The sequence below is a fragment of the Carassius auratus genome, chromosome 2, assembly GCF_003368295.1.
Source record: "Carassius auratus strain Wakin chromosome 2, ASM336829v1, whole genome shotgun sequence".
NCBI lineage: Eukaryota > Metazoa > Chordata > Actinopteri > Cypriniformes > Cyprinidae > Carassius > Carassius auratus.
Genome location: NC_039244.1, coordinates 14,634,270 through 14,659,135, shown reverse-complemented (window position 1 = coordinate 14,659,135; position 24,866 = coordinate 14,634,270). Strand labels below are relative to the sequence as shown.

At 41.8% G+C, this 24,866-nt stretch overlaps 1 protein-coding gene across 2 annotated transcripts in view; it reads right to left on the bottom strand.

Annotated features, from left to right (window-relative positions):
- LOC113117056 (chromodomain-helicase-DNA-binding protein 7-like) overlaps window positions 1-24,866 on the bottom strand; it is a 60,310-nt gene that overhangs the window by 4,694 nt on the left and 30,750 nt on the right. For both annotated transcript variants that reach the window (XM_026285450.1, XM_026285458.1), the window contains exons 4-32: window positions 16,375-16,510; window positions 15,956-16,081; window positions 15,713-15,778; window positions 14,882-14,937; window positions 14,428-14,542; window positions 13,819-13,902; window positions 13,495-13,632; window positions 13,248-13,369; window positions 12,842-13,085; window positions 12,506-12,682; window positions 12,085-12,228; window positions 11,699-11,981; window positions 11,356-11,566; window positions 10,958-11,153; window positions 10,614-10,781; window positions 10,150-10,329; window positions 9,866-9,976; window positions 8,376-8,581; window positions 7,079-7,278; window positions 6,815-6,974; window positions 5,252-5,341; window positions 4,836-4,939; window positions 3,367-3,496; window positions 3,153-3,210; window positions 3,001-3,061; window positions 2,583-2,919; window positions 2,272-2,486; window positions 1,233-2,012; window positions 130-287 (exon numbers count right to left, since the gene is read on the bottom strand). In XM_026285450.1, coding sequence (XP_026141235.1) covers window positions 130-287; window positions 1,233-2,012; window positions 2,272-2,486; window positions 2,583-2,919; window positions 3,001-3,061; window positions 3,153-3,210; window positions 3,367-3,496; window positions 4,836-4,939; window positions 5,252-5,341; window positions 6,815-6,974; window positions 7,079-7,278; window positions 8,376-8,581; window positions 9,866-9,976; window positions 10,150-10,329; window positions 10,614-10,781; window positions 10,958-11,153; window positions 11,356-11,566; window positions 11,699-11,981; window positions 12,085-12,228; window positions 12,506-12,682; window positions 12,842-13,085; window positions 13,248-13,369; window positions 13,495-13,632; window positions 13,819-13,902; window positions 14,428-14,542; window positions 14,882-14,937; window positions 15,713-15,778; window positions 15,956-16,081; window positions 16,375-16,510 — 5,056 coding nt within the window. The remainder of the gene's footprint in view (window positions 1-129; window positions 288-1,232; window positions 2,013-2,271; window positions 2,487-2,582; window positions 2,920-3,000; window positions 3,062-3,152; window positions 3,211-3,366; window positions 3,497-4,835; window positions 4,940-5,251; window positions 5,342-6,814; window positions 6,975-7,078; window positions 7,279-8,375; window positions 8,582-9,865; window positions 9,977-10,149; window positions 10,330-10,613; window positions 10,782-10,957; window positions 11,154-11,355; window positions 11,567-11,698; window positions 11,982-12,084; window positions 12,229-12,505; window positions 12,683-12,841; window positions 13,086-13,247; window positions 13,370-13,494; window positions 13,633-13,818; window positions 13,903-14,427; window positions 14,543-14,881; window positions 14,938-15,712; window positions 15,779-15,955; window positions 16,082-16,374; window positions 16,511-24,866) is intronic.

Sequence of the window (24,866 nt, the reverse complement as noted above, 5' to 3'; positions counted from 1 at the left end):
AGATTACTACTTGCTAGAGGAGGGGGGAATGGATATAGAATCTGAAAGTTAATCTGTAAAATGTAAATTGATTTGACAAAAAAAAGGAAAGGAAATTGTGAATTAAGTGGGAAAAATGATTTAACTAACCTTGGGCCAGAAGGAGAACAGTGAGCGTTCACCGAACATCTGAGAGGCTGACGGCTCAACTTCATCAATGCTGAAACAGTCCCTGGTCTCATCCCGGGCTGTGCTCAAGGAGGCGTTACTCTCCTCATCGAAATTCTTTCTGTCAGAGGCTGCTCCAGCTGCAAATAAAAATGATCTTTTAATACAGGCTAGACTGAAATAATGTTTCTCAACTCAAAATATGAAGGGGTTTCTTTTGCCAAATACAGTATTTTGAAAATGTCAAGCATGTAATTTCTTTATATTCCATCATAATATCAATAGTAAACTGCTGAAAATTAATTGATTTCCCCCTCCAAAATAAACACTTTCAAAATATTAAATTTTGAGCATTCTGACCAGCCAACAAAGTGACACTGGCTCAACGAGTGGAGTAAATTTGGGGCAGGATAATTTGTACAACCAATGCAATATATATAGGGAGTGTATGTGTGTATATGAGAAGAAACGTATGAAAACAATTTCTGCAGTTATATTTGGTGGCAGCCATTTTTAGATATTTTATTGGGAATTTGAAGCTAATTAAAGGTGCTCCAGCAAAATAAAATGAAAGAGGATGGAGTGGATTTAGCCTAATCCTAGATTAAGTAGCAATTTCAAGTAAAAAAAAAAGCTTGGAGAAAAACTGTTTTGATTTGTTTTTGGATCACGAAAAAAAGTTTTGCGCATGTTTCTGATGGAGACACAAATTCAGTGTCAAAGGAAATAAAATATCAAATAGGGTTGAGCTGATTGCTGACAGACATCAAGATGTTGAGCTGGGATCGTGATTCCCCATGACTCCCCACATTGTGCAAAAACGGCAAACAAATTATGGTCTAGATGCTTTACACAAACTAAAAAAAACAACAAGATTCAAAATCATTTAAATGAAATTAGATTAAATAGATGGACAAGCTCGACACAAGTGCAGTATCACCTACTTGCTTTGAATCAGCAATCATCTTAACCTGCGCTGTTTTACACAAACCCTGCGAGTGGTCACAAAGACTGCACTGCACGTGGAGGTGTTTCACTGTAGACATCGCCCCAAACCTAATAACCAAACAATGCCTAATATTCACCTTCAGCTTGTGAAGATTTTTCTGATTTGTCATCCTCGTCCATCTTTTCTTCCTCATCTTCTTTAGAGGTTTTGCCAGTAAAAAGATCAGTCTCAGTGGTTGATGGTGGCTCTTCTTCATCCTGGGCTTTTTTCTCCTCACAGGTAGTGGGCTCCTGATTCATGGGCTTCTCATCAGCCATACAATCCACAGGACAACCATCCTCTACTTTGGGTTTAACCTCTATTACATCTTCTTTCTCCTCCACTACCATCATTTCCTCTTTAGGGTCGCAATTAAGACCCAAATCATTTGCTTCCTCTTCTATCTTCACTTCATATTTAGGAGAGAGGGCTTGAGGTTTTTCTTCTTTGACCTCCTCTATGTCACCATTCTCCACTTTGGGCACCAACACATCTCCCTGCTCTTCTTTCACCTCCTCATCTTTGAGCAGGTTCAGAGGTGTAAGAGGATCAGACACGATGGACAGTTCTGCACCCTTGTTTTGTGTGAACTTCCGATGGGCCTCCAAGAAGCTGAACTCCGGGTCATTGAGGATGTGGTAGTCAGTGCGGCTGACACCATGCTTTGCGGCTCCTCGTAAGAGGTCTCGGTCATGACGACCAGGCTCCCACCAGGCTGGGAGGTCGGGGCTTGGTTGGCACAGACTCAACCTCTCATCCAGCAGAGGGTGCGGCAACACCTGCTCCCTGATCTGCCGCAGCAGCTTGATACGGTAGAGCGTCCGTGAAGCCCGCTCTTCTGTAATGGGGTCAATGATGAGGGTGGGGTCTGGCAGTTCTGTAAGAAGATAGATGATGGGCAGTTGCATAATCCAAAATGAGAAGATTTATTTTAAACGCAACATCAATAAGTAAAAATTGTTTATACTATCCATCTATGAATATTTTTTTTTTATGCTAATTGCAAATCTATTTAAGCTTCACAATATTACAATGTTCAGAATTAAGAATCGATATCTAAGCGAATATAAGTTCTAATATATTTTGCATGCTGCTTTTGCTCTTTCTTTCTCCCGTTTCAAAAAGACTGAATTTACCTGTTTCTGCTGAAGTTTTGACCTGCATCCGACACACCCGCTTGCACATGGCCACAAAAGAGTAGTAATATTTTTCCAGGCTTTCATCCGTCTTCTTGTCTAGACGAGCAAAAGCACGGAACTGGGACCAGTCAAAGCACTGTCTGTGCACGTCATAAACCACACCGAATGTGGACACCACACGGTAAAAATCGGCCTCTTCACGCCTTGTCCATCTGGCAAACAGATGTTGGTAAATGGAAATGAGGTGATGTGTGACTAAAGGAGAAAGGTTTTTTTTTTTTTTTATGGAAGATCTAGATGCAACTCACCTCTGCCGACGCTCTTTAAAATAAGCTGCTCCATCAGCCAGCAAGGCAGCGCTGTCGGGGATGAAAGGTGATCCCTTGGCCATAAAGGGCCCTCCTTCAACCATGAAAGCCATGGCTCCATCTGGAGCATAAGCTCCTGCCTCTGTTACCATTGCAAGGATGTCATCACGCGGGCGGCCTCGGCGCCGATCAGGTTTGGTCATGGCTTCCTGCCTTAGTTGCTCACGCTTGTGAGTGCGCTGATAGGCCGTGATGAGGCGGCGCAATCGGGCTGTAAGGGCAGAGGCTGGTGGCCAGTATAGATTGCCTGCTTTCCCATTCTCACCGTGCTTAGGCACTAAGAGTAGACAAACAGACAGCAGTGATGAGCAGTGAAGTAACCCTAACCCAAACACCTGTGTGCTGGGGAAATAAATACCTTCTCCAGTCTCACCATCCATCCCTTCGTCTTTATCATCCAGAGGAGAGTTTGTAAAATCCTGCAAACAAAGAAAATGTTACATAAGCCAATCTATTACCAATGCTGATTTTAGATAGTCTACTAATAGACAAATATATTTCAAAACTCACATCCAGATCGTCTTTGAACGGCATCCTTAACGGCTTGTACTCTGGATCCTCATCCTCTCTATTGGGAAAAAGAGAAAGGCTTTTAGTGTGGGAGAGAAAATAAAAAGAACCAAAAGAAAAGCGGGTGAGGCATTAAGAAAGAGGGAGAGAGCCAGAGAAAGAAAGAGCAGGAGGAGTCCCTCTTGCTGGGGCTATGATTTTGGGCCAAACTTACCCCTCGACACCATCTGCCATCATGTCCGCTCCCCTCTGCTCGGCAGCGATGGCCTTGGCATCAGGCATGCCCACCCTCTCCAGGAAACACAGGGTGGGGTCAGCACACATCGAGTTATATTTCTCATAGCCTAGCGGAAGAAAAGAGAGCAGCGGTGAACATCAAATATGCATAATTACAGGCTGTACTGTGGGCTGGCGAGCTATTATTTCCGCTGGTGTTGTGAAAGCACGAAGCAGTATTACTGGCGTGTCAAATGTAGCTTAAAATGAAGTTGAAGAAAATGTATTGTTTCAATAAAATGTCAGTTGTGAGAGGTGTGCCACAATAAACATGTAATCAAAACCCTTTAAAAAGCTACCAAAAGATAAAGATCCTTAACACTGTGAAAAAAAACTAAAAACTAAACTAAATCAACATCTTAATACAAAGTGAAATGCTTTCAAAAACTACCAGAAGACTAAATCAAACCAAAGAAAAAAAAAAATGCCCGTTGAACTGTCCAAGCAGAACAGATTCGAGCCTGCGGATCCCCACAGAGCACAACAGGGGAGGCGACTGACAGGCTGGACCCACTTCAGCTGAGCCGCAGATCAGACGGGACTCGAGCACCCCTTCACCACTACAACATCACATTTCAATTAGGATTTATGCGGTGACACATTGTTCCTAACTGCTGCCGCGCCCCGAGCCAAACTGTAATCATGAGGGGGTTTATAGGCCATCACTCTTTCCTCTACAGTCCAGGCCTGCCACCTCCCCTCTCCCCGTTTCCTCCCCAGACCTCCCTACTGAATTGGGATTATGATTAAGAACAGGCTGCCTGTGTTATATACACATGCTCCTGTGTGTGTGTGTGTGTGTGTGTGTGTGCACATGTATGGAGGCCAGCTGAGTTAACGAGGCAGCACAGCGCACCGGGGGAGACCAGAGAGAGAGCTCTCTGTACACACATTCATGAAAAAGACCAATCTGAGAGAAGCATAAAAGCCCCTCGCCAAGATTTATATCGGTGGCAAGAGCAGCAGACATTATTTAATAAAGCGGCTATTACTATACTTAATTCAATCAAAAGTCAGCAGCTGGGAAACCCCTTTCCATCTCTGTTTAATACTGCTTTTGGCCACCTTTTCCCCAAAAGATAAATTGGGACAGCTACGCAGCTTCACAAAAGAAAACAATCATGTCCCAAACTGGGAATTTAGCAGGTTCTCCCAAAACACATCTTAACACTGCAGGTCAATATTAATAAAATGTGCTGAGAGGTGCCTGTTGCCTGTTGATGGATTATATCTCGACTCTTTCCCCCATCCATTTTCCCATCCACCCTCCATATAGCACAGGATCAGTCATTCGGAAAATATCAATCTCTAGGCAATATTACAATAGGTCAACATTAGCAATTATTGTCGCCTGTCACCCCAAAGGCACCAATCAGAGAGTGTCAGCTGTCAGGAGGCGGAGCTTACCATGCTTAAAGACACCGATTAGGAGGGACTTGTCCGCATCGAGATCCCACCAATCAGTGGGGACGTCAGCATGAAAGGGTTGTGGGATCCAGATATCCAACTCGCTATTAGCGAAAGAAAAACAGAGGAAAGAGTGATTAAAACCAGGAGATGGCCACAGCTTCACATAATCGAATGAGAGCGGCATTAATGTCTATCGGCAGACATCTGGTAGGAAACGCAAGCATTAACAAGCCACATCTCATTTAGGTCCATTTCTCATCTTGTTTATTCCGGGCCAACCTGATTATGGCCAGAGATCTGAGACACTCGCTTATCTCTCCCTGTGCACTGGTGTGCACACGCGAGCCCCTCGCAGTCATTAGATCTTCAGTTGAGTCCTTGAGGGCATCAACATGGCGAGCACGCATGCCAACCTTGAATCGGTTCCCTCCAGGATTCTGTCTGCATGGTCTCCGATGACTTCTTGTCGCAGATAGTAGAGCATGCGGACTCGCAGCAGCACTCTGTCAGAGATAGAGCGAAAAAACAAAAACAAAGAGGAGTTGGGGTTAATGGAGTGACACACAGATTGAGAGGAAGGAAAAACAGGACAAAGGGAAGGAGAGAAGGCACAAAACAAAAGTAAGTTTGGCCAGCTCTGAGCTGTGCCAGCAGCAGTAGCAGCGGCAGCAGCAGCTCTTTGGCATGTGCCATGGCTCATCCATCATGCTGCCAGGGCTGATTAGCCACGCTGTGCGGCAGCCTTCACGCCTGACAGATGGCTGCACATAATCACCTCTGTGTGTGCCGCCTTTCACCCGCTTCCAACAGGTCTGCCTGGCGCCTGGCCTACCAACGTGCTGCTGCGCTTGGGGGAGCCGCCCATACGCACTCTCCAGCACCTTCATCCTCTCATTTTCATTTCCTTCCTAATGCTGTTAGGTGCTAACGGGATGCCTCCAAAGTACAGAAGCAGAAGTTTGCAGTGCGGCGAGCAGATGGTTGGCGGTCTAAGCACCTCGCATTTGTCGTCTCGCAACGTTTCTTCAGCTGTTGCTCTGTTTCCCTTCTCTGGATGCACATCAGAGCCAGCAGTGTAAACCGTGTTTTGCTCTCTCTCTGTCACTGCCTAGTGTTAGGCAGGACACAACAATGCCGGCCTGGCAAGAGAAATTATTTATCAAATGAAACCAGAGAGGCATCGAAAAACAAAAGACGCAAGCCGGCGGCACACAAGGCATAATTGACGTGTGGGCCAAGAGGCGAAATCATCATGTGCTGCCTGATGAGCTGAACTCTGAATTATTGAGTGCTCTTAAAATCTTTAATTTCAGTGATGAAAAAGATTCCTCATGGCCTGTCATTCATTATTTCTGGAACTTGGCAGAAGCCTTTTCCAGAATGTTGGGATTCTTTCTTTTGCCAGATACTCTACAGCTGGCCATTTTTTAACTGACATTCATTAGTCAAAGCTAAACTATGGAGAAGCCAAGCAACTAAATGAAACATCTGCATCACAAGGTAAAAGCGCTAACTTGCTGTTAGACATATTCAGCTAAACTCGCAAAAGTTTGCTTCAATTAATTTAACTTCAAAAGCTCCTCAGGTTTTCAAATGCACCTGCTTCACAGGATATCAGGCTTGAAAGTCAAAAGGTTATTTTCGAACAAGACAGTAGCAGAAAAAGTGAACAGTCTTTGTGTGGAATTTTAAACCAATTTCAATGACTTTTCTAATCACTGGACAAGGATTTTTTAAGCGTCATAGAAAAATTCCTGTACTGATTTCCATTCATGTGTCAGCCACAAATGTTTTGAATAGATTTAGATTATGCTAGTACACCAATGTCTTGAAATATATCACATTAGCTACACTTTTTACTCAAGTAGTAACAATGTGCAACATACTGCCAATTAAACATTTAAAAAGGTGGAAGACAAGAGAGAAAATAATGGTCCATAAAGGTGGGAAAGGGCAGTGTTTGAAATGGTACATACTTGTTGCAGTGGTGTTTCAGGTGTCTCTTGTAACTGTCCTCTTGAAGGAGGATATCAGGATTACAGTCAGCAAGCCAGGCAGCCTGTGGCATGCGAGCTTGAACAGCCTGTGGCTTCCCCTTCTTCCCTTTACGCCCCCGGGGCACTGGGGCAGACAGTCCTGAAACCACAGAAATGCCACCCTTTAGCAAGTGAAGAGGTAGATGCTGACAGAGAAAAGAAATCAGGCTATGTTTTCAGTTTGGTTTCAGATGAGTGTCCTACCAGAGTGGTTGGTCAGTGTGCGGCTCTGGCCATCCTCAGTAGGGGTTATGAGGTCCCAAATGAAGCTCTTGATGTTCTCATCTCCACGGTAGTGGAGCAGGCAGTAGGCCAGGAGTGCACGGCAGATGGTCTCTACGTCTCGCTCCCTCAGCGGGCGCTTAAAGCGTCCATGGGACAGGATGTCACCCCAGCGGCCCCAGCTATGCACAAAAGGAAGAAAAGTTAGCCAGAGCAAATATAGCATATGAAAACTACAGTTTATGTCCTTGCAGTTACTTAAAATCAAGTTTTTTTTCAGTTGTTCCGTTTACCGCCATTACTCTATGATTGTGCCATTTCACACAAACTGAAGGAGCTGGCGTGGCACCACTGCATTGCTGGCATTGTGCATGATCATGAGGAGACCCAATGCCCTTGTTATGTTATGAAGTACAAGCACTCTCTAAGCACAGGCCTAAAGGGCTTTTTGGAAGAGAGAGGGGGGAAGGTCTGCTCTGATTTCACAGCCCTACACTTTTTTTTTTTTTTCTCTCTCTCACAAAAAAAAAAAATTCAGGAGACAAAGCCCTCAGACTTGATGGATCTAATTTGCCGTATAGCCCAGGGGTCTAGATGCGTCTGACTGAAAAAAAATAAAATAAATACTGGTCAGACATCGCGCATGCAGCCAGCCATGATTATTGTTGAGTGCACTGAGGCCTGGCGCTTAATTAACTGTGTGCATTAGATAGCGCTATGTCTGCCACTGCCCCGGGACAAGTAAGCATGTCAAACTCGGCCACTGCACTGGTGGGCTGTGAGCTACCAGATATTCTCCTTCCAAATGGAAAACAAGACAAGACAAGGGGAATTTGGATGGCGATAAAACAAAGCAGGAAGCTGAATATCCTGTATTGTGGCATTGGGATGGACTTCCTGCTAAAGCGGTTTTCCATGGCAAGCTGCAATTGAAGGAAATGGAGATCTATTGATATTTTTGAGGCATATGGATGGGAAAATAGTCTTATAGATAAAATTAGTTGACAGCAATAAATTTAACTTGTATGTTTCTATATGTGAAATGCATAGGCTCATGTATTAGTTGGTACACTCAAAGCAACTTTCGAGAAGAAAATACAAAATGCATCTGCTAAATGGCAACTAATTATAGGGATAGGCCCCAGGGACTCCTCAAGTGCAAGATGGTGATTTATCAAAATCTCAGTAAATTTTCAGGCTAGAGCAGCCAACTAAAAAGGAGTACAAAGCTGTTAAAATCAACAACATTATAAAGTGACCATTTCCAGACTACACTCACCCATACACGAGCAGGTTCTTCTCCACTCTGAAGCACTCACTGCGGGGATACCCCTGGGTTCGGTCCTGGGGCCTCCGTGGTTTCTGAATGGGTTTGTCCTCTGAGTCACTCTCAAGCTCTGAGTACTCCATCAATTCATCCTCCTTCATAGAACTGTAGTGTCGAGTCTGCTTCCGGACCCGAGGAGTGTCAATCACCAGATTATTCTGACAAGAGATACAATCTGTGGTTAGAATGCTACCTCAAGAGTTTAAGACCCCAGAAAAGGATTCAGCGTGATTGGTACTTTTAGTACTATACTATGGTAGCACCATGATATAGGTAGGGATGGGTATCATCATTAAGGTTTTAATGGTATTACTATTACCAATACTACTTATACACAGATTATTGTGCTTTCAACGTTTTATCAAACATGTCCCACAATTTGGCAACAGTAAAGACAAAGATTAAAGTAAAGATTTTACAACAATCACAATTTTTTTTATTAAAGCCAAAATCTAAATAAAAACAAAATGCTTAATATCACAGCCACAGGCCTAAAGTGTAAGCAAATGTTTGAAAGTTTAGCTCCCTCCTCTATCATGAGGATAAAACAGGGCTTTCATTTTGCATGCGCTGAAGATCTTTCATGTGCGTGATCTCAATTTTTGAATTGTGAAAAAAAAAAAAAAAAACTTACATAACAGAAAAATGTCTGAATATTATTGCATTTAAAACAGCTGGCAACTCTTGGGAGATAGAAATTGCAAGATAACTTCTATGTTGCAATACAAAATTTAGTTTCTTGTGTGTTTTATTAATCTCTCCAGTACTGACAGCAGAACTGTTAACATCAAAGCTGAACGATAAACTGGACTGTCATAATTTAGCCCCGGGCCCATTTAATACCGGGTTTCAGTACCAATCCATAGATAAACGTAGCTGTTAGACTGCAAAGATGGAAGAACTCTGCTCAAGGAAACACATAGAAAACACTATGGTAAAGCATTTTATTTCAACATAACATGGATTTTCCCTTCAAGCAGATATAAGCTGCTTAGAAATTCCAATTCTCCTAAGTGCAAAGAACAATGGTAATTACAGAAAATACTTCCCATGGCCAAGTTTAAACAATTTCGCCTTTGCTCAATTACGGCTACATTCCACGCACTGTTAGCCTAGGGAAATCAGCCTCATTAATTATGCTCAGATAGCATATTTATGAGGAGAGACAAAACCGAGTGTGGTGGAAACTATCCAGATTTGGTTTCACACCATCTTTTGTTAACAATTGTCAAGCAGAATTATGAATATGATAGCTGTCAAAAGCTGCTAATGCATGACCCCGGCATTAATTGAAACAATGAATAACAGTCAGCTGTAAGTGCTCCACACACAATTACACAAGAGAGAGGTGCTACAGATTAGTGCGTCACTTCATGCAGCATCTCCTGTGAGGCATTTCACAGTACAAGAGAGCTCCTTTTAACCGTTAAGTTGCAGCTTACCCTGCCGTTGATCACATCCAGGTCCAGCTCTGCTTTCTTTGCCCATTTCTGCCAGAAATCTGGGTCCTCCAGAGAAATGTCGCTTCTGTTCCCAGAGGCCACGAAACTTGCCTGGAAGTGAATTTTTTTTATATAAATAGTGAGATTAGAGACACTTACCCTTTAGGTTGCACTATTTTAAGAGCAAGATTAAATGGAAAGTATTTGTTATATAAAAGGTAATTATGCAATAACACTGATAGGTGGGTCAATTTCATCATGCAAAAAGTTTTTAATGTCATCACCTTAGCAAATGTTGAGCCTTTGCCTTCTGATTCAATGGTAATGGTCTGTGTTCGCCTCTGCAAAATCTGATCAATGTCTTCTTCACAAAACTTAGATCCCTCATCCTCCTCATCCATTAGAGCACCATATGCTCCTTTCCTTAGAAGGTCCTCAATCTCCTTTTTAGAGAGCTGCTGAACCTAAAAAAAGGTGGGGGTGTGACGGTGGTGGGGGGAGGAGGGGTTGTGCAATTAATGAACTTCATATAATACAAATCTCAAATTTAGTGTTTCCATCTTGAAGATTTTATGGAGTGGACGAATTTACGCAAACAGTATAAAGGAGAATAAGTTACAGTGCACCAGAATTAGAGGTGTTTCCACCAACTGTCAAAGTATGTGCAAAGTATGTTTGATTAATGAACCATCTGGAACACGGTTTCAGTGATACACCAGAAAATGGTGGTGCTGTGTGCAGCTCATACCCCATTGGCGGCATTCTCCCTCCCGCTCATGGACTGAAGCACAGCCTTGTCCAATCCTAACTTCAGACTGGCCTTGTCAAACATCTCTCTTTCGTAGGAGTTTCTGGTGACCAGGCGGTAAATCTTCACAGCCTTGCTCTGTCCTATCCTGTGGCATCGAGCTTGTGCCTGAAGGCAACAGCACAAAACGGTCACACAAACTGCCTTTGAGGACTCGCATATACACACACCCCCATTCCCAGAAAACTGCTAGGGTTGCATAATGCAGCTAAAAGATGCTTTGTGAAATAAAATGGCTTCCAACACATATGGGTTCATGTATGGTAGAACAGGTCCATGCTTACCTGCAAGTCATTCTGAGGGTTCCAGTCAGAGTCAAATATAATGCAGGTATCAGCTGCAGTTAAGTTAATACCCAGGCCTCCAGCCCTGGTGCACAGCAGGAACACAAAGCGGTCAGAGTCTGGTCGTGAAAAGCGGTCAATAGCTGCCTGGCGGAGGTTTCCTCGAACTCTGCCATCTATACGCTCATATGGATACCTAGAGAACAGGAAATGGGAGTATTAACTACAAACACCTAATAATGCCATTTTATTAATAAAATAATGCATTTTTATTGAGAATTTTCTGTTAAAAATACTGTTATTTCAGTTTCTACCCAATATATGAGATTGCACCTCTAATCACATTAAAAAGTGATTCTCTTAATTTGTTGGCAGTGTTATGGACTCAGGCATCCTACCGTCTCTGGATGAGGTAGTCCTCTAGGATGTCCAGACAGCGCACCATCTGGGAAAAGATGAGCACACGGTGACCCCCAGCCTTCAGTTTGGGGAGCAGCTTGTCGATCAGCACCAGTTTTCCTGCAGCCTGGACCATGGCCTGGAGGTGGAACTCTGGGTGGTTTAAGGGGTGACTCTCCCTGAACTCCTCCATTATCTTCTCCTCAGCTCCTACAGACAGAGAAAGGAGTGAAACTTCAGTCTCGCTGACTGAAAACATCATCATACACTTTAAGCATACACTGTTAAAAAAAAAAAACAGTTTTCAGTTTACACAGTTTTACATCAGAGTCTACTTCTCACCATTGATGAGGTAGGGGTGATTACAGCATTTTCTCAGCTCCATCATGGTGTTCAGCAGGTTGGGAACATTGGATCCTCCTCCTCCGCCTCCTCCACCTCCGCTGCTTCCACTCTTGGACAGGAAGGCAAAGTTCTTCTCCAAGATGGCACGGTAGTACTTCTTTTGCACATTGGTCAGCTCCACTTCAATGATGGTCTCCTCTTTCGGTGCAAGATTCTTCTCCACATCTTCCTTCAGTCGGCGCAGCATCATAGGCTTCAGAATGCCCTGCAGTTTTTGGACCTGAAACCAGAAAGTGACAACCATTAGAAAACATCCAGGCATCTCTGAAATGTATCACACACTTACAAATGGCAGTTATTTAATAAGTGCCAACATTCCATACCTGTTCTTCTGTTTTAAGATCTCCAAACTCCTGCATGAAGGTTGACTCAGAGGGGAACCTGTCAGGCTCCAGGAAATTAAGGAGACTGAAAAGCTCCTCCACTGTGTTTTGCAGTGGGGTTCCAGTCAGCAAGACTTTGTGTTCCTATAGAAGAATCTCATTAAGTGACTTCTCTTTTTCAACCATTGTTATTTTTTTTTTACATTCTAATTCAGACTGAATAAGGTATTCAGACCAATTTGCAAATTGACCAAATATTTTTTTATCAATTTAAAGCTTGAAAAGATTAAAATTCCCTGATATTTCCAGGTTTGCCAGCACCGTGGGAACCCTCTATCTAGTAAAAGTGAAGCTGGACCGACATTTACAGCAGGTTATTTTCAGCAAAATCACGTTTCTGGGTGGAAGGGGAAACACTAACCATGTCCATCATCTTTAAGCCCTCAAGCAGCTTGCAATTCCTGTTCTTGAGCCTATGAGCCTCATCAATGATCACACAGCGCCAAGGCACGCTCCGTAGCTCGGGGCAGTCCGTCAGGATCATCTCAAATGTGGTGATGATTGCATGGAATTTGTAGGCTCCCTTTATTACACGACCCTGCAGGAAGAGAGGTATTGGTTGCCATGAATGGCCCTCGAGAACACAACCGCATGTATAAAACATTCTGTATTTTCTGCAGAAATCTTGTGAAACATTAGCTCCAATAATACCAATATTATAAAATGCATATAAAATGACAAAAGTAGCATTATGTACCTGTGTGTCTCTGTAGTACATCTCATAAGCCTGAATAGTCTTTCGGCTGGCCTGGCTACCATGATAGACCACTACGTTTAGCTCAGTCCATGTCCTGAACTCCCTCTCCCAGTTGGGAATGGTGGAAAGAGGTGCAATCACCAGAAAAGGACCGTGGATTCCCTTCAGGTATATCTCATAGAGGAATGTGATGGACTGGATTGTTTTGCCAAGGCCCATTTCATCAGCTAAAATGCAGTTTCGCCTGAGAGAGAGAGAGAGAAAAAAAGGGTACAATTGCACCAGTAAGAATATGAATTCTCATACAGAGGCATGACATGCCCACATTTAAATGGTATCAAAAATGCACTTCAGTCTGTGCATGAGTGAGCAGTGCAGCTGGACGGCAGGGTAATTGCATACATACGTGTTGTACCAGTTGAAGAGCAGCCAGTTGAGTCCCTCCAGCTGGTACTCCCTGAGCGCATTGTCGTTTTTATACTCTCTGGAACTCTCGGATTTCTGCCAGTCACTGGCGGGAGGTCGCTCCTGTTTCAAATAAAACAATTCCCGTTAGTGGTTTCCCTGCAACCGCAAGAACGTGGCCCTCTCCCCTCACTTGCTCAGCACTCCAAAGAGAAAATAAAGAGGGCTAGAGGAATGCCAGCTCTTACCATGCGCTTCAGCTGTGGCTCCCGCTCCATCAGTCTCTCAAACTCCTCAATCTTCCCTTGGTCGATGTCAGCTTTTAGCTCCCACGTGCTGTCCTCGTAGGCCAAGGAGCACCACTTCACTAGGTACAAAGTTAAAGGCTGCAGGAACACACAGCAACACAAAGGTTATCCAAAAGAGGTTCTTACATTTTTCGAATTTTTTCTGACATTTTCACAACCACAAAATATCTACTAGGAGATTTAATCAGAAGTAATCTATGTCATTTTGAGAGAGAGATGGATTGAGAACGATTGAAGTGGACGGGTGAGAGAGAGAAGTCATACCTCTCCATTTTCATCAGTGCTTTCAGACACATCCAGAACCCTGTCCACCTCCACATAATCTGGGTTGAAGGGCTCATCATCCATCTGTCAATAAGAGTGTGATTGATTGGTTAGATGGAGAATTGCAGAATGGCGGTTTCATTTCTGCTTGAGCCGCAGCTACTACGAGCCTCTAAATGAGAATCTACCGGGTGGAATATTTTCAGAGCTTTCTGATGTGGGTAGGATAAATCTCTCCGGGAAAACCCCACCAGGTTTTGATTGAAAAGCCCTTTAAAATGTAGTGTGGAGTTGCAAACCAGAAATGATAGTCTTACATATATTTCAATGCATCTGCCTGGATTACTTTAAGTGAATTAGACAGCATGGGCTGAGAGATTGCATGCAACAGAGATAAGGGCTTGAAGCAAGCCATTTTATTGCCTTAGCATGGATGATAGTGTTCAAAAAGCCATCATATTACCAACACAACACACCACTGTTGAGCATACATACTGCCACCATTATCAGCGAGGGCCATAAAACGAGAGAAAAAAAAACGGAATGGAAGAGAGAGAAAAAAAAAGACAAAATGGTGGATGACATGGAAAATGGAGGGCTGATGCTAACCTCACTTAGGAAGTTACCAAAGGCCTGCTTGGCCTTAAACCTCTTGACCTTCTGCTGGATTCTCTTATCCTTTTCCAGCTCTTCAATGTCTGCCCAGCGACAGTGCAGGTAAGAGCTGAAAAACAAAACCATAAAAAGTCACTTCCTGGGTGACCTCAGTGAAATTATAGCTCAGAAATTAGCATGTCATATAAACAAGACTGGGGATGTTTATTTAAGAGCACAGTAAGGAATCATATTCTAAATTAACGGGAGTGGTAAGAGGCCATGATTCATCTGCATGAGTGGTTTTAAACTAAAAAAATCTGACATTTTACTCAGTTTAGTAGCTTGCCTGCACTATTTTGATAAAATCCCATTAATGTTTTACTCTTTAAATCTAACAATTATAAAATTTCCTTCATTATACAACAAAGTGATACTGGACGGAATGCATTCGAAAAGAGATACTCACAAGCCTTTGAATTTGACATAAAACTCCTCAACTTCAACCTCTTCACCAGATCCCAACTGTAAAATAAGGAACAGGAACATTATTTGCTGATCAAAAAGTGTGTTTGTAACATGTTTGGATCCTTCAAATCACCAGTGTGCATACTTTCCACCCATTCCAAGTGCAACCCACTTTCTGCGACAAACAACTTTGCATTTTTGAATTGCTCTCAACTGCAATGCCCCAGGACAAAAGTAGAGGATAAAAATAAATAAAAAAATAAAATAAAAGAGCAATCCTCCTACTATTCTCTTTCTCCATTTAGTAGTAAGCTGTGCAGCAGAGTCATGAATCACTTCAGCTCTTCTACCACACACAGTCCCATTCACAGGGAGCTGACCCGAGGCCTGGCTTCCTGCCAAAACCACAGAGCTACGGCAGACGCCAAACCTACCATTTCCTCAGGCGGGAGCCCATTTGCAGCTGCGCTACTAAGAGCCATGCACTGTGTATTATTTTTGGCCAGGCTTTGTTTTGTGGAATGGTTTCAAAGGAGTAACGTTGCACACAGCCATTGTCTGCGTCTTAACGGCCTGAGATTAATCACGCTGAGAGACAGTTTATTCTTACATGGCTTCCTCTCAAGACCTTGCACCGGCTTTGCTCTGAACTGGCATGGCCTTTACTGGATTACTACTACTACTACAGTAGATATCAGCCCACTCAGGCATCTTCCTGGCAATCACAGGGTCTGGGGCAGGGTTTGAGACAGCTGTTAGGTGGAATCTGCCCTGATCCAGTAGACCGCAGCGGTTAAAGCTCATGTGACAGGCTTTCGACTGCTCCGCTCACCTCTTTCTTCCCTATGCGCATCCCCATGATTTTCTCCACCACAGGGCCCTCCACATCCGGCAACTCCTACAGCACACACGGGAATGAAGGACACGGAGTCAGTGTGAGAACATCCATCATGCATAACAAACAGCAGGTTAAATCAGCAGTTTTCCAACTCCACTGTGGAGACTGTTAATTAGCCATCAGAATAATCCTAAATTTAACACCCACAGCACATCCCTAAATTCACAAGACAATGACCTGCAGCTCAGACATGGCTGAAGGAGACTTTGGTCCAGGAGAATCATCTCCATCATCATCAGAAATTTTGAACTCCAGCTCCTCAGTATAGCGTTTCCTTTTCACCTGCCGGCTAGATCGCCTCTTCTGCAGTCAACATACATGCACAAAAAAAAGAAAGAATATAAATGGAAAAACGTATACAAATAACTGACCATAACTTTTTTTTTTTTTTTGCATGTACAAATCACATCTCATGCGTCATCACTTGTATTAAATAGGATAAAGATGACATTTGAACAGCATTATCTAGTCGATCTTTAGGTATCAGTTTTAACCACTGAAAGAACCTTATCAGTCGGTCGACCACCAGAAAAAAACTGTATTTAAACTTTAAAGAAACAATAAGAACGTTATTAGATAAGTGAAAACTTGTCTACCTGAACACCATCATCTTCCTCTTCCTCCGGTGAATGTGGCGGTGTTTTCTCCACATCAGAGGTGACTGAGGGCTCTCTCTTGCGCTTTGCATCTTTCTTGGTGCTGTCACTGGACTCAGTGTCAGCCTTTTTAGCACTGTGGGTAAAACAGGGAGGTTTGGTTAATGTAATGGTCACACCAATAAACCACAGATTTGTCTAGTTCAAATGTCAAACATTACATCGTTTAGTTTTAATAAAGAACGGAATCGCAAACCAGTCCAAAACTTTTCTTCAATGCAGACAATATAATTTATATGAGAATTTTTTTCTGGTCAGCTTTATTTTACGCTTAGGGCTGCAACTAACGCCAGTTTCACACTGCAAACGTGAGTGGGGTATATTTTTTCCGGTGTGCATGTTAATCAGAGTTCACACCAGCAGCAGGAGCCGCAGTGAAGCAGGGGTTTCTATTTTTGCTGCACTGCTGACGCGAAAGTAAAAAGTGACCGCACACTTTTGATAGACAAAAGAAACTTGATTTCACACAAAACATGCTCAAATCCACAGAATAAGCATGTCTAGTGTGTTTTAACATGAACTGGAGTATGTCAGGTAAGAAAATGAAGATAAACTTTTTTTTATAGAAGATTTACCCATTTTAACTTTTAAAATTTTTAATTGCCATTAGCAAAATTATCACTTAAAACATTTTATTAAACCTCACAAACAATTCATGCTCAGGATCTTAAGTTACAATGGAGCATATATACATAAGAAATGTATTACTCACTCATTATCGACAGCTTCTGTAAATATTGCACACGTTCACTTACAACTGACGTGACGAACTTACACGTTATTTTCCTTTCCACAGTTACAGAAACGGAGCTACAGACACAATACATACACATGAAACATACTGAAACATCAACATTCGGCCAAATAAAAATATTATGAAGGCTCAGCGTGTTGACCTCGGTTAGAAATACACCTTAATTTTTTTTTTTTTTATGAATCTCTATGGACAAATAATGTCAAACATAATATTCCCTCTTAACAACCAGCTAAAATAGAATGAATAATTATATTGCTCCAGGTCTTCAGTTACAAAAACTAATGTCATTTGTCCATCTTAAAATGTGCTGAATATGTACGTTCTGTGTGCATGGCTTTGTTTTGGTTTTCACCTAATCAAGATCTTCTCCACATTGAGCTTCTATATTTCTCTAATATTTAGAATGCATAACACGGCAGCGGAGCATTTTGTGGGCTAGGCTAACAAAAAATTCAAATGCAACAACGTCACTTAAATAACCAAACGCATCTCGTGCACCATTGATGCCGCTCCTGCCGCACTAAATTTAATGTCCAATAACAGATACATCTTCAAAATTTATATTATTGTGCTCAATATAAGTTTTCTCAAGCTTTACTGCATTCCGTCTGTTTGACTCGCATGTGCACACTGGTGCTCACTAAATGAAATCTGAAGTTTGACGTAGACTGTCAGGACAGACTTCATGCAAAATAGAAACATTCATGTGAATCTAACATTTACAGAAAAGGATATTACCGTAAAATGCAGTTTATGTACTGAGAAAGCACATCACACATTAAAAAGCACATGCATCTGTCAAAGCGCCTGACAGGACAAGCGGTGTTAGCCATTACGCTAATGCATTAGCTTGAAGTTTTAAAATAAAGCATTTCTCATGTTTCGGGCAGCTTGGATCATGATTCTTTTCTGCAGCAGCTCACTCCGATTCGCCCACTATTTTTAGATGCATTTTGTCCATAGAAATGCATAATTTACTGCTGTAATTTGATGCGACTGGCAGAAGTTTTGTGGAATTATATATTTAAAATATGAACCCAACTAACAGAAGGCCGTACTGCTCGTGCGAATGCCTTCTGTTTGGTTTAATGCACTTGCATCTCAAAACGGTTTTAAGATGCACAATTTGCGTGAACAGCCAGTTATGTCTTTCAGGGATTAAACGGACAGGAAGAACCACATTACTTGTATTTCAAACGAGATCACTCCGAAAGCACTCGTTGTTATTTGTAATATCTTTCAATGATCCTCATTATTTGCTACTTGCTTGTATGTTTTAAAGTTATATTAGTATACAGTTCTTAACATAGGCTTGAACAGTTTTAATTATTTCAATTTCTAATAATTTTGAAAAGTACTTATGTAAGCATGTGTAAATGTAAGGATTTTAAGATTCTCAGGTTGGTAAACTAAATCAAAAGGGAAAAAAAGTAGATCAAGAATCGGATCGTGAGGTGACTAAAGATTCCTACCCCCAGTTGTAATGTCATATGAACATTGGCAACATTAATGCAAAGTCTGAATACAAGAAATAATGTTTCTGTATTTTTTCCCGACAGTTCTTTCTCCATACTATCTTATATTCACATGTACAGAAGAGAAAAACAGATAAAAGCTTTAAAAGCCCCGCCACTCTAAAGTTTTGTTTCAGACACATAAATGAGGGAATGAGAGGGAAGACTAGAACTAGTTAACTCCACTTCCAGTTCAGAGTCGTGCTCTCTCTCCCTGCCACAGATTACACAATGCGCTGGAGGCTCTTGCGCTGACTCGCTCTGGGCCCCCCTTTTTTTCATTCGCACACCAAGAGCAATCAAATCGCCCTGGTAACCGGCGGTCACGTGACCCGCACCTGTTCCTCTGGCTGGACGCCACTGGCTAAAGCCATCTGCTTGCCTCAGTCAGTCTCTCTCTCTCCAACACTCCTCAAGCACCTGCAGCCGCACTGCTCTGTGGATTTGGGTTTCATACTGTCACTGCTCAGCAAACACAGCCAGAAGTAAGGATAAAAAAACAAAAGGAAGGAAGAAAAAAGGGATAAGAGGAAAAAAGCCACGAGGGCAGGAAGAACATTCAGTTTGGGGGAGGGATGACAGGCTTCCTTTGGATGGCTGACCTTTATGTATCATAAAAGGCAAAGAGTTACTATAGGATCCAGGACACTGAAGATCCAGTTGAACAGGCCAGCAGGGTGGGCTGTGGCATGTGTAGTCTTTGAAATGATTGGGGGCAAAGAAAGAAGGATAGAGAGAAAGAGGGGCTAATTGACATTAGAAGGGGGAGGGCGCAGGACCTGCTGTAGCTTTGTATGAGCCACACCGCTCCATTGCTGACACTCAGGAGGAGAAGAGGGGCATGGGGGTTAATGGGACACCTGCTGTCGCCAGTGAGATGACTCATCTTCAGCTGGACCCCTCCACGGTCCTCACTCTAACAGCAGCTGCTCACTCACACACACACACACGACTGTTTACCCTCAACAGCTCTTCTGCAGCATAGCACAGGCGCAAACGTAAACACACATGCGTAAACAAAGGCATAAAACTGCTAAGAACAAACATGCTATGGCAAGTTAACAAATGCAAACAAAAACACAAGTTTGTACCTTTCAAAATGAGTAAGCTAATTAGGAACACCAGACAAAACAAAAGGAGGGCAGGACCCGAATACACCCTGTTAGTCAAAGAAAGTGCTAGTGAGTGGAATTAAAAGGATGCGGTGCAATTAAAATCACACTAAAACCTGCCTGAATTAGAGGAGGGGATAAGTGTGGCACTGTGAGGGACAATGTGTGGAAAGAGGATGTGAGTGGGTGAGTTGAGATGTGTGAGAGAAGGAACACAAACTGTGGCGTGGAATGGGAGGAAGGGCTAGAAAGAGACTCTGCAGAAGGACCGCAAGTGTGTGATAAAAGGCGGAAAAGGACAGTGTAGGCATGCAAGATTGAGTGAAAGCAGTGGCATTGGATCTTGTGCTCTCAGAACAAGGTCATCCGTGCTGTGGAGCCTTTCAGTTACCCAGCATTAGGGATGCTCATTTTGACAGTTTAACCATTAACTGAAAGCAAGAATTTTGACTGATTAATACTACACGTTAAATAGTTTTGATACTACAAGTTAAATAGTTTACAGGTGTTTAAAAGTTGTTGTTTTTTTTCAGTTTGCGGTATTGTTCGAAAATATTCCATACATATTTGTTAACTCATGGGGGGGGGGGCGTGTCAGTATGTGCAACCACACTCGCCTACATATTTCTCTGTGCAAGCACCTCCACTTTCACTTAACTGAAGCAAGCAACACAATGGAAAAAGGCAATATTGGATTAATGGTTATCAGAGTGAATCCATGAGTGAATGTATTCATGGGGTATAGCCTAGAAAGCATGTGGGGAGTGCTCTCCCTTATACTCATTAGAAATGTGTCACTCATCTCAGTTCTTCGTGATCTCACAAAGTTCCATTATATTCAGTGAAGCTACACACTTTTGCACAATTAATCTTTTAATTACATTTTGTGTACATTTGGTTTGTTCTAATGAGAGGATTTGCGAGCATGCACAACTCCCAAACACTGAACAAAACTCCAACTTTAGGAGTAGGGAGTCAATTCTAACAAATACCTCTGATTGGCCACTGTGTTCATGAAATCAACAGACCTCAGTAATTGGCTACAAGGCTGAACGCTGCAGAAACCAGAAACGGCTTGTTTGGACTACAGCATTGTTTTCTGGGGTTTGTGATGTCACAAAGCGGCCCATTAGAATATTAAAATAATTCCAGTGAATGGAAATTCAAATGGTTGGGGGGTCAAAAAGCTTTTGCTGAAAGACGGAGCAGTTTCTACTTTGTCAGGTCAATCTGCTGTAGCTGCACCACAGCCTGTAAGTATGTTTTATTTGTTTTTGGGTGTTTTATTTACACTTCACTTATTTTTAAGCAGTTGTTTGCATCGTACCTAAAATGTGATGAGTGGAAATTCGTGAATGAATGTTCTAAAGTGAAGGAAACTTTAATAGATTTCCCCTGCTCACAGGAATTAGGGAGCAATTAACACTGTGTAGGGATTAGAGGTCGACCAATATATATATATAAAATATATATATATATATATATATATATATATATATCTCAGCATCAGCCAACAACCCAGTAGTCCCAATTTAAAGTCTGGCACGTGTTATTGTTGAGGTGGGAAGTGTTGCTGCCGCATGTCAAGGACCCCAAGCCAAAACCTTTGGAAGATTCAACAACAGTCCTGGAAGGTAAAGGTAAGGCTAAATTCTGATATTTCAAAATCCTACGGACAACAATTTACTATATATTTCTAGTAAACTATGAAGTGTTGCATCACTTATTGAAAGAAATACAAATAGCAAAGAACAGCTGGTTAAATCATTTTAGTTTGTTAGTTTGTTTAAATTAATGATCAATTAATCGATAACCTTAATGCTGCAAAATGCGTCTGCAGCGGTATTATTTTGTGCAAAAGCCACTCCCAAAAGAAAAAAAAAAGCTCTCACCTGATTTAAATGGGTTTTAGTTTGAATAAAATGCTAGTAGCAGGACTGAAAAATTAATAGATGTGATTAAGATCATCTGATAAAATAAAGAGTGTGCCGTACATTTGAGATCATTTTACTTTGTTGACCGCTGAATGCGCCTCTTTAAATATTAGGCCTATTTATTTGAAAAAAAAAAAAATCTGGTATTTACAGTGCGAGCGCGGGTTTGGCTAGATGTATTTGGAGGTTATTGTACACAAAGAATATCAGCTGATATATCGATAAATGCCTTCTTTACTCCCTAATATAAGTATTGGCCTCAAAAAAACCCATATCGGTTGGGCTATACTTGAAATATTGTTAAAATTGTTATTGATTTAACTCTGAAAACTACAATTCTTAAATAGCAAAAAATATATTTACAGGGTAGATGAAACCAAAATCTTAATAGGCCAATATAACTCTACTTATTAAATGATATAATGTGTTTTAGGCTTGTCAAAACAGCTGAAAACTAAATTCAAATTTTGTACCTCTATATTATCAAAATTTTAATTATATTGTAATTTAAAATGCATAATTTCAGCTAGGGTGAAGAAAAACTTTTGGCCACTCTACTGAGGCCACAAGAGGGTGAATCTAGCAAAATATTACCAATGCACATTCATTCAAAACATTAATACACATGACTGTGAAGAGAATAATATTTAAAATGTTTATAAACCAATTGTAATTAAGTTGCTTAAAAAAAACTATAAACAAAACAGCATCATGTCTGCATGGATATTTTAATATGAAGGGTGGAAAGCCATTCACACCCCCCCCCCCCCCTTTTCTTTTTTAAATATGAGGGAGTGGGATGGGGAAAAGTCTTGAGATGTTTTTAAAAAGTTTAACTTACATTCATTTTACATGGCTTTCTAAACATGCGGCTCTTTTGTGCAAGCCGTGATTGCAGAGGTGATCTAGAAAAGATTTCGGTGGTAGTAAATTTAGGGAAAGGAAAAATATTCCCAAACTTTCAGAAAATTGTAAATGAGGACTAGAGATCGACCGATATGGGTTTTTCTATAGCCGATGCTGATATTTAGAGGTCAGGGTCAGCCGATAGCCGATATCTGCTGCCGATTTTTAGGGCCGATATCTTGAAGTTTTCCCCTTCATTTGCATGCTAAAATGTCACACTAATACTAAGTGGATGCACAACATTTCTAAACTTATCGTCATTTATTGAGCACTGACTTGAACCATCTCTCGAATCTTAATTGTGCACCACATGGTATTAAAACATTTATCCAAAGTTAACCAACCAAATCAATAAACTGACCAATTATTTAATATATAAAAGAGGTAATTTGCAGCACAGCCACAAGCGCCACAGTTATGTTTGGGATAATTTTAATACTATAGTGTGATTTGAAAACATTGCAAATGCATTTTAAAATACAACAACAAGCAATACGAAACCATTTAAAGAGGCGCATTCAGCGGTCTCCTTGACGGGAAACAGTCAACAAAGTAAAATGATGTATGGCGCGCTTTCTTCATTTTATCAAATGATCATAAATCACATCTATTCATTTTACAATCCTGCTACTAGCATTTATTACGAATTACTATTACTATTAATTTGGTTGAGAAAGCTTTTTTTCCAAATGGCTTTTGTACATAATACCGCTGCAGACGCATTTTGCAGCATTAAGGTTATTAATTGATCGTTAATTTAAACAACGATCGATCATGGAAATTATCGAATATTGACATCTCTAAATGCAAATGAGTTGGATGGAAACCTTTATTTTAAAACCAGGTTATTGTCTGCATCAAACCATGCTTACGAACAAAATGTCATTCACAGTTCTTGGCAGCTCCAGGACAACGGTCTCTCCGAGCACGGTGCTGTCTGTGAGCGGGGCGGAGTAACGGAGCCCTCAATCATGCTGCAATGTTTGTGAGAGCTGCCAACTTCTCCACCCCATTTACAGAGTGAAATTCTCTGACTACCCTTTATCTCCCAGGACTGTTGTTTGAATCTTCCAAAAGTTTCGAATTTGGTTCCTTCACATGCGGCAGCAGCACTTTCCACCGCACCAATAACACAGGGCTGCCTGACGACATGGCTGACTTAAAATCAGTGCTACTAAACACGGATATCGGCCGATGCTGCTATATTCAAAAATGAAAATTTCTGTAGAATGGCCCATATTTTAGTATTTTTCCTCCCTACCCAGCATCACTGAGGAGGCAGGTTTATTACGGAGACAAACACAGTGTGACACACATGACTTGTCTTTCAATGTTCTTGTGCAAAACCAAGCAGCATATAGTGGAGATCAAAATTAGAGAACAACCTGTAATTTCCTTAATTTCAAGGTCATTACTTAGTCAAATTTGATCTTTCATGCGCACAGTGTGTGTGTGTGTGGGGGGGGGGGGTATATTGTTTTAAACGAGGATGGCTTTGATGGATGGCAATGTGCGTCTTTACTCTTGCTTGTCCCCCAGTGGCTGCACACTGAGCGTTCAGCACACTTTATGAATCCATTCACAGCACCATGCCACTTACTCACTCTTGAGCCAATGGCCTGTCTGATCACCAAAGCAGCAACACAAGGCTTCACAGGAACTGAAAACTCCCAAGCCCTGGTGGTACAGGCCTGCTAGTCTTAGAAAGATAAAATAAACAGAAGACAAAGTTGGATGCCTGGCCATTTCCTTCTGTTGTGCCATTCACCTCTCTGCACTTCGTCTTTGAGGGTTTATTGTCACACAGAATTCAACTTTTTTTTTTCTTCACTGGAGCCCTTATTTGTTTGAGGACAAATAAGCAAGCAGTCTGGCATAAAGGTGCTTTAGTTAGACTTGTGAGCAAACAGCCTCGCTGGTCCTGCGAGCGAAGAGCTTTCAGTACACACACATTGCAGCACTTCCTATGCAACCGCGACTGTTGTGGTTTTCGTATCGGAGTGCACAGGATGTAGCTAAGATAATCTGCGAAAGAGAAAGACTCCGCTTTGACATGAGATGGAAATCAAAAGGCCAACAGAAATGCCCACCCAGGTCAGGTGGTGATGCAGATGCAGAAAACAACCCCACCAAATAAAATGGGGGGCTTTGCTATAGCTGCTTGGGAACCTGAAGGTAAGAGGTGTGTATTTGCAATGCAAAACAGTCC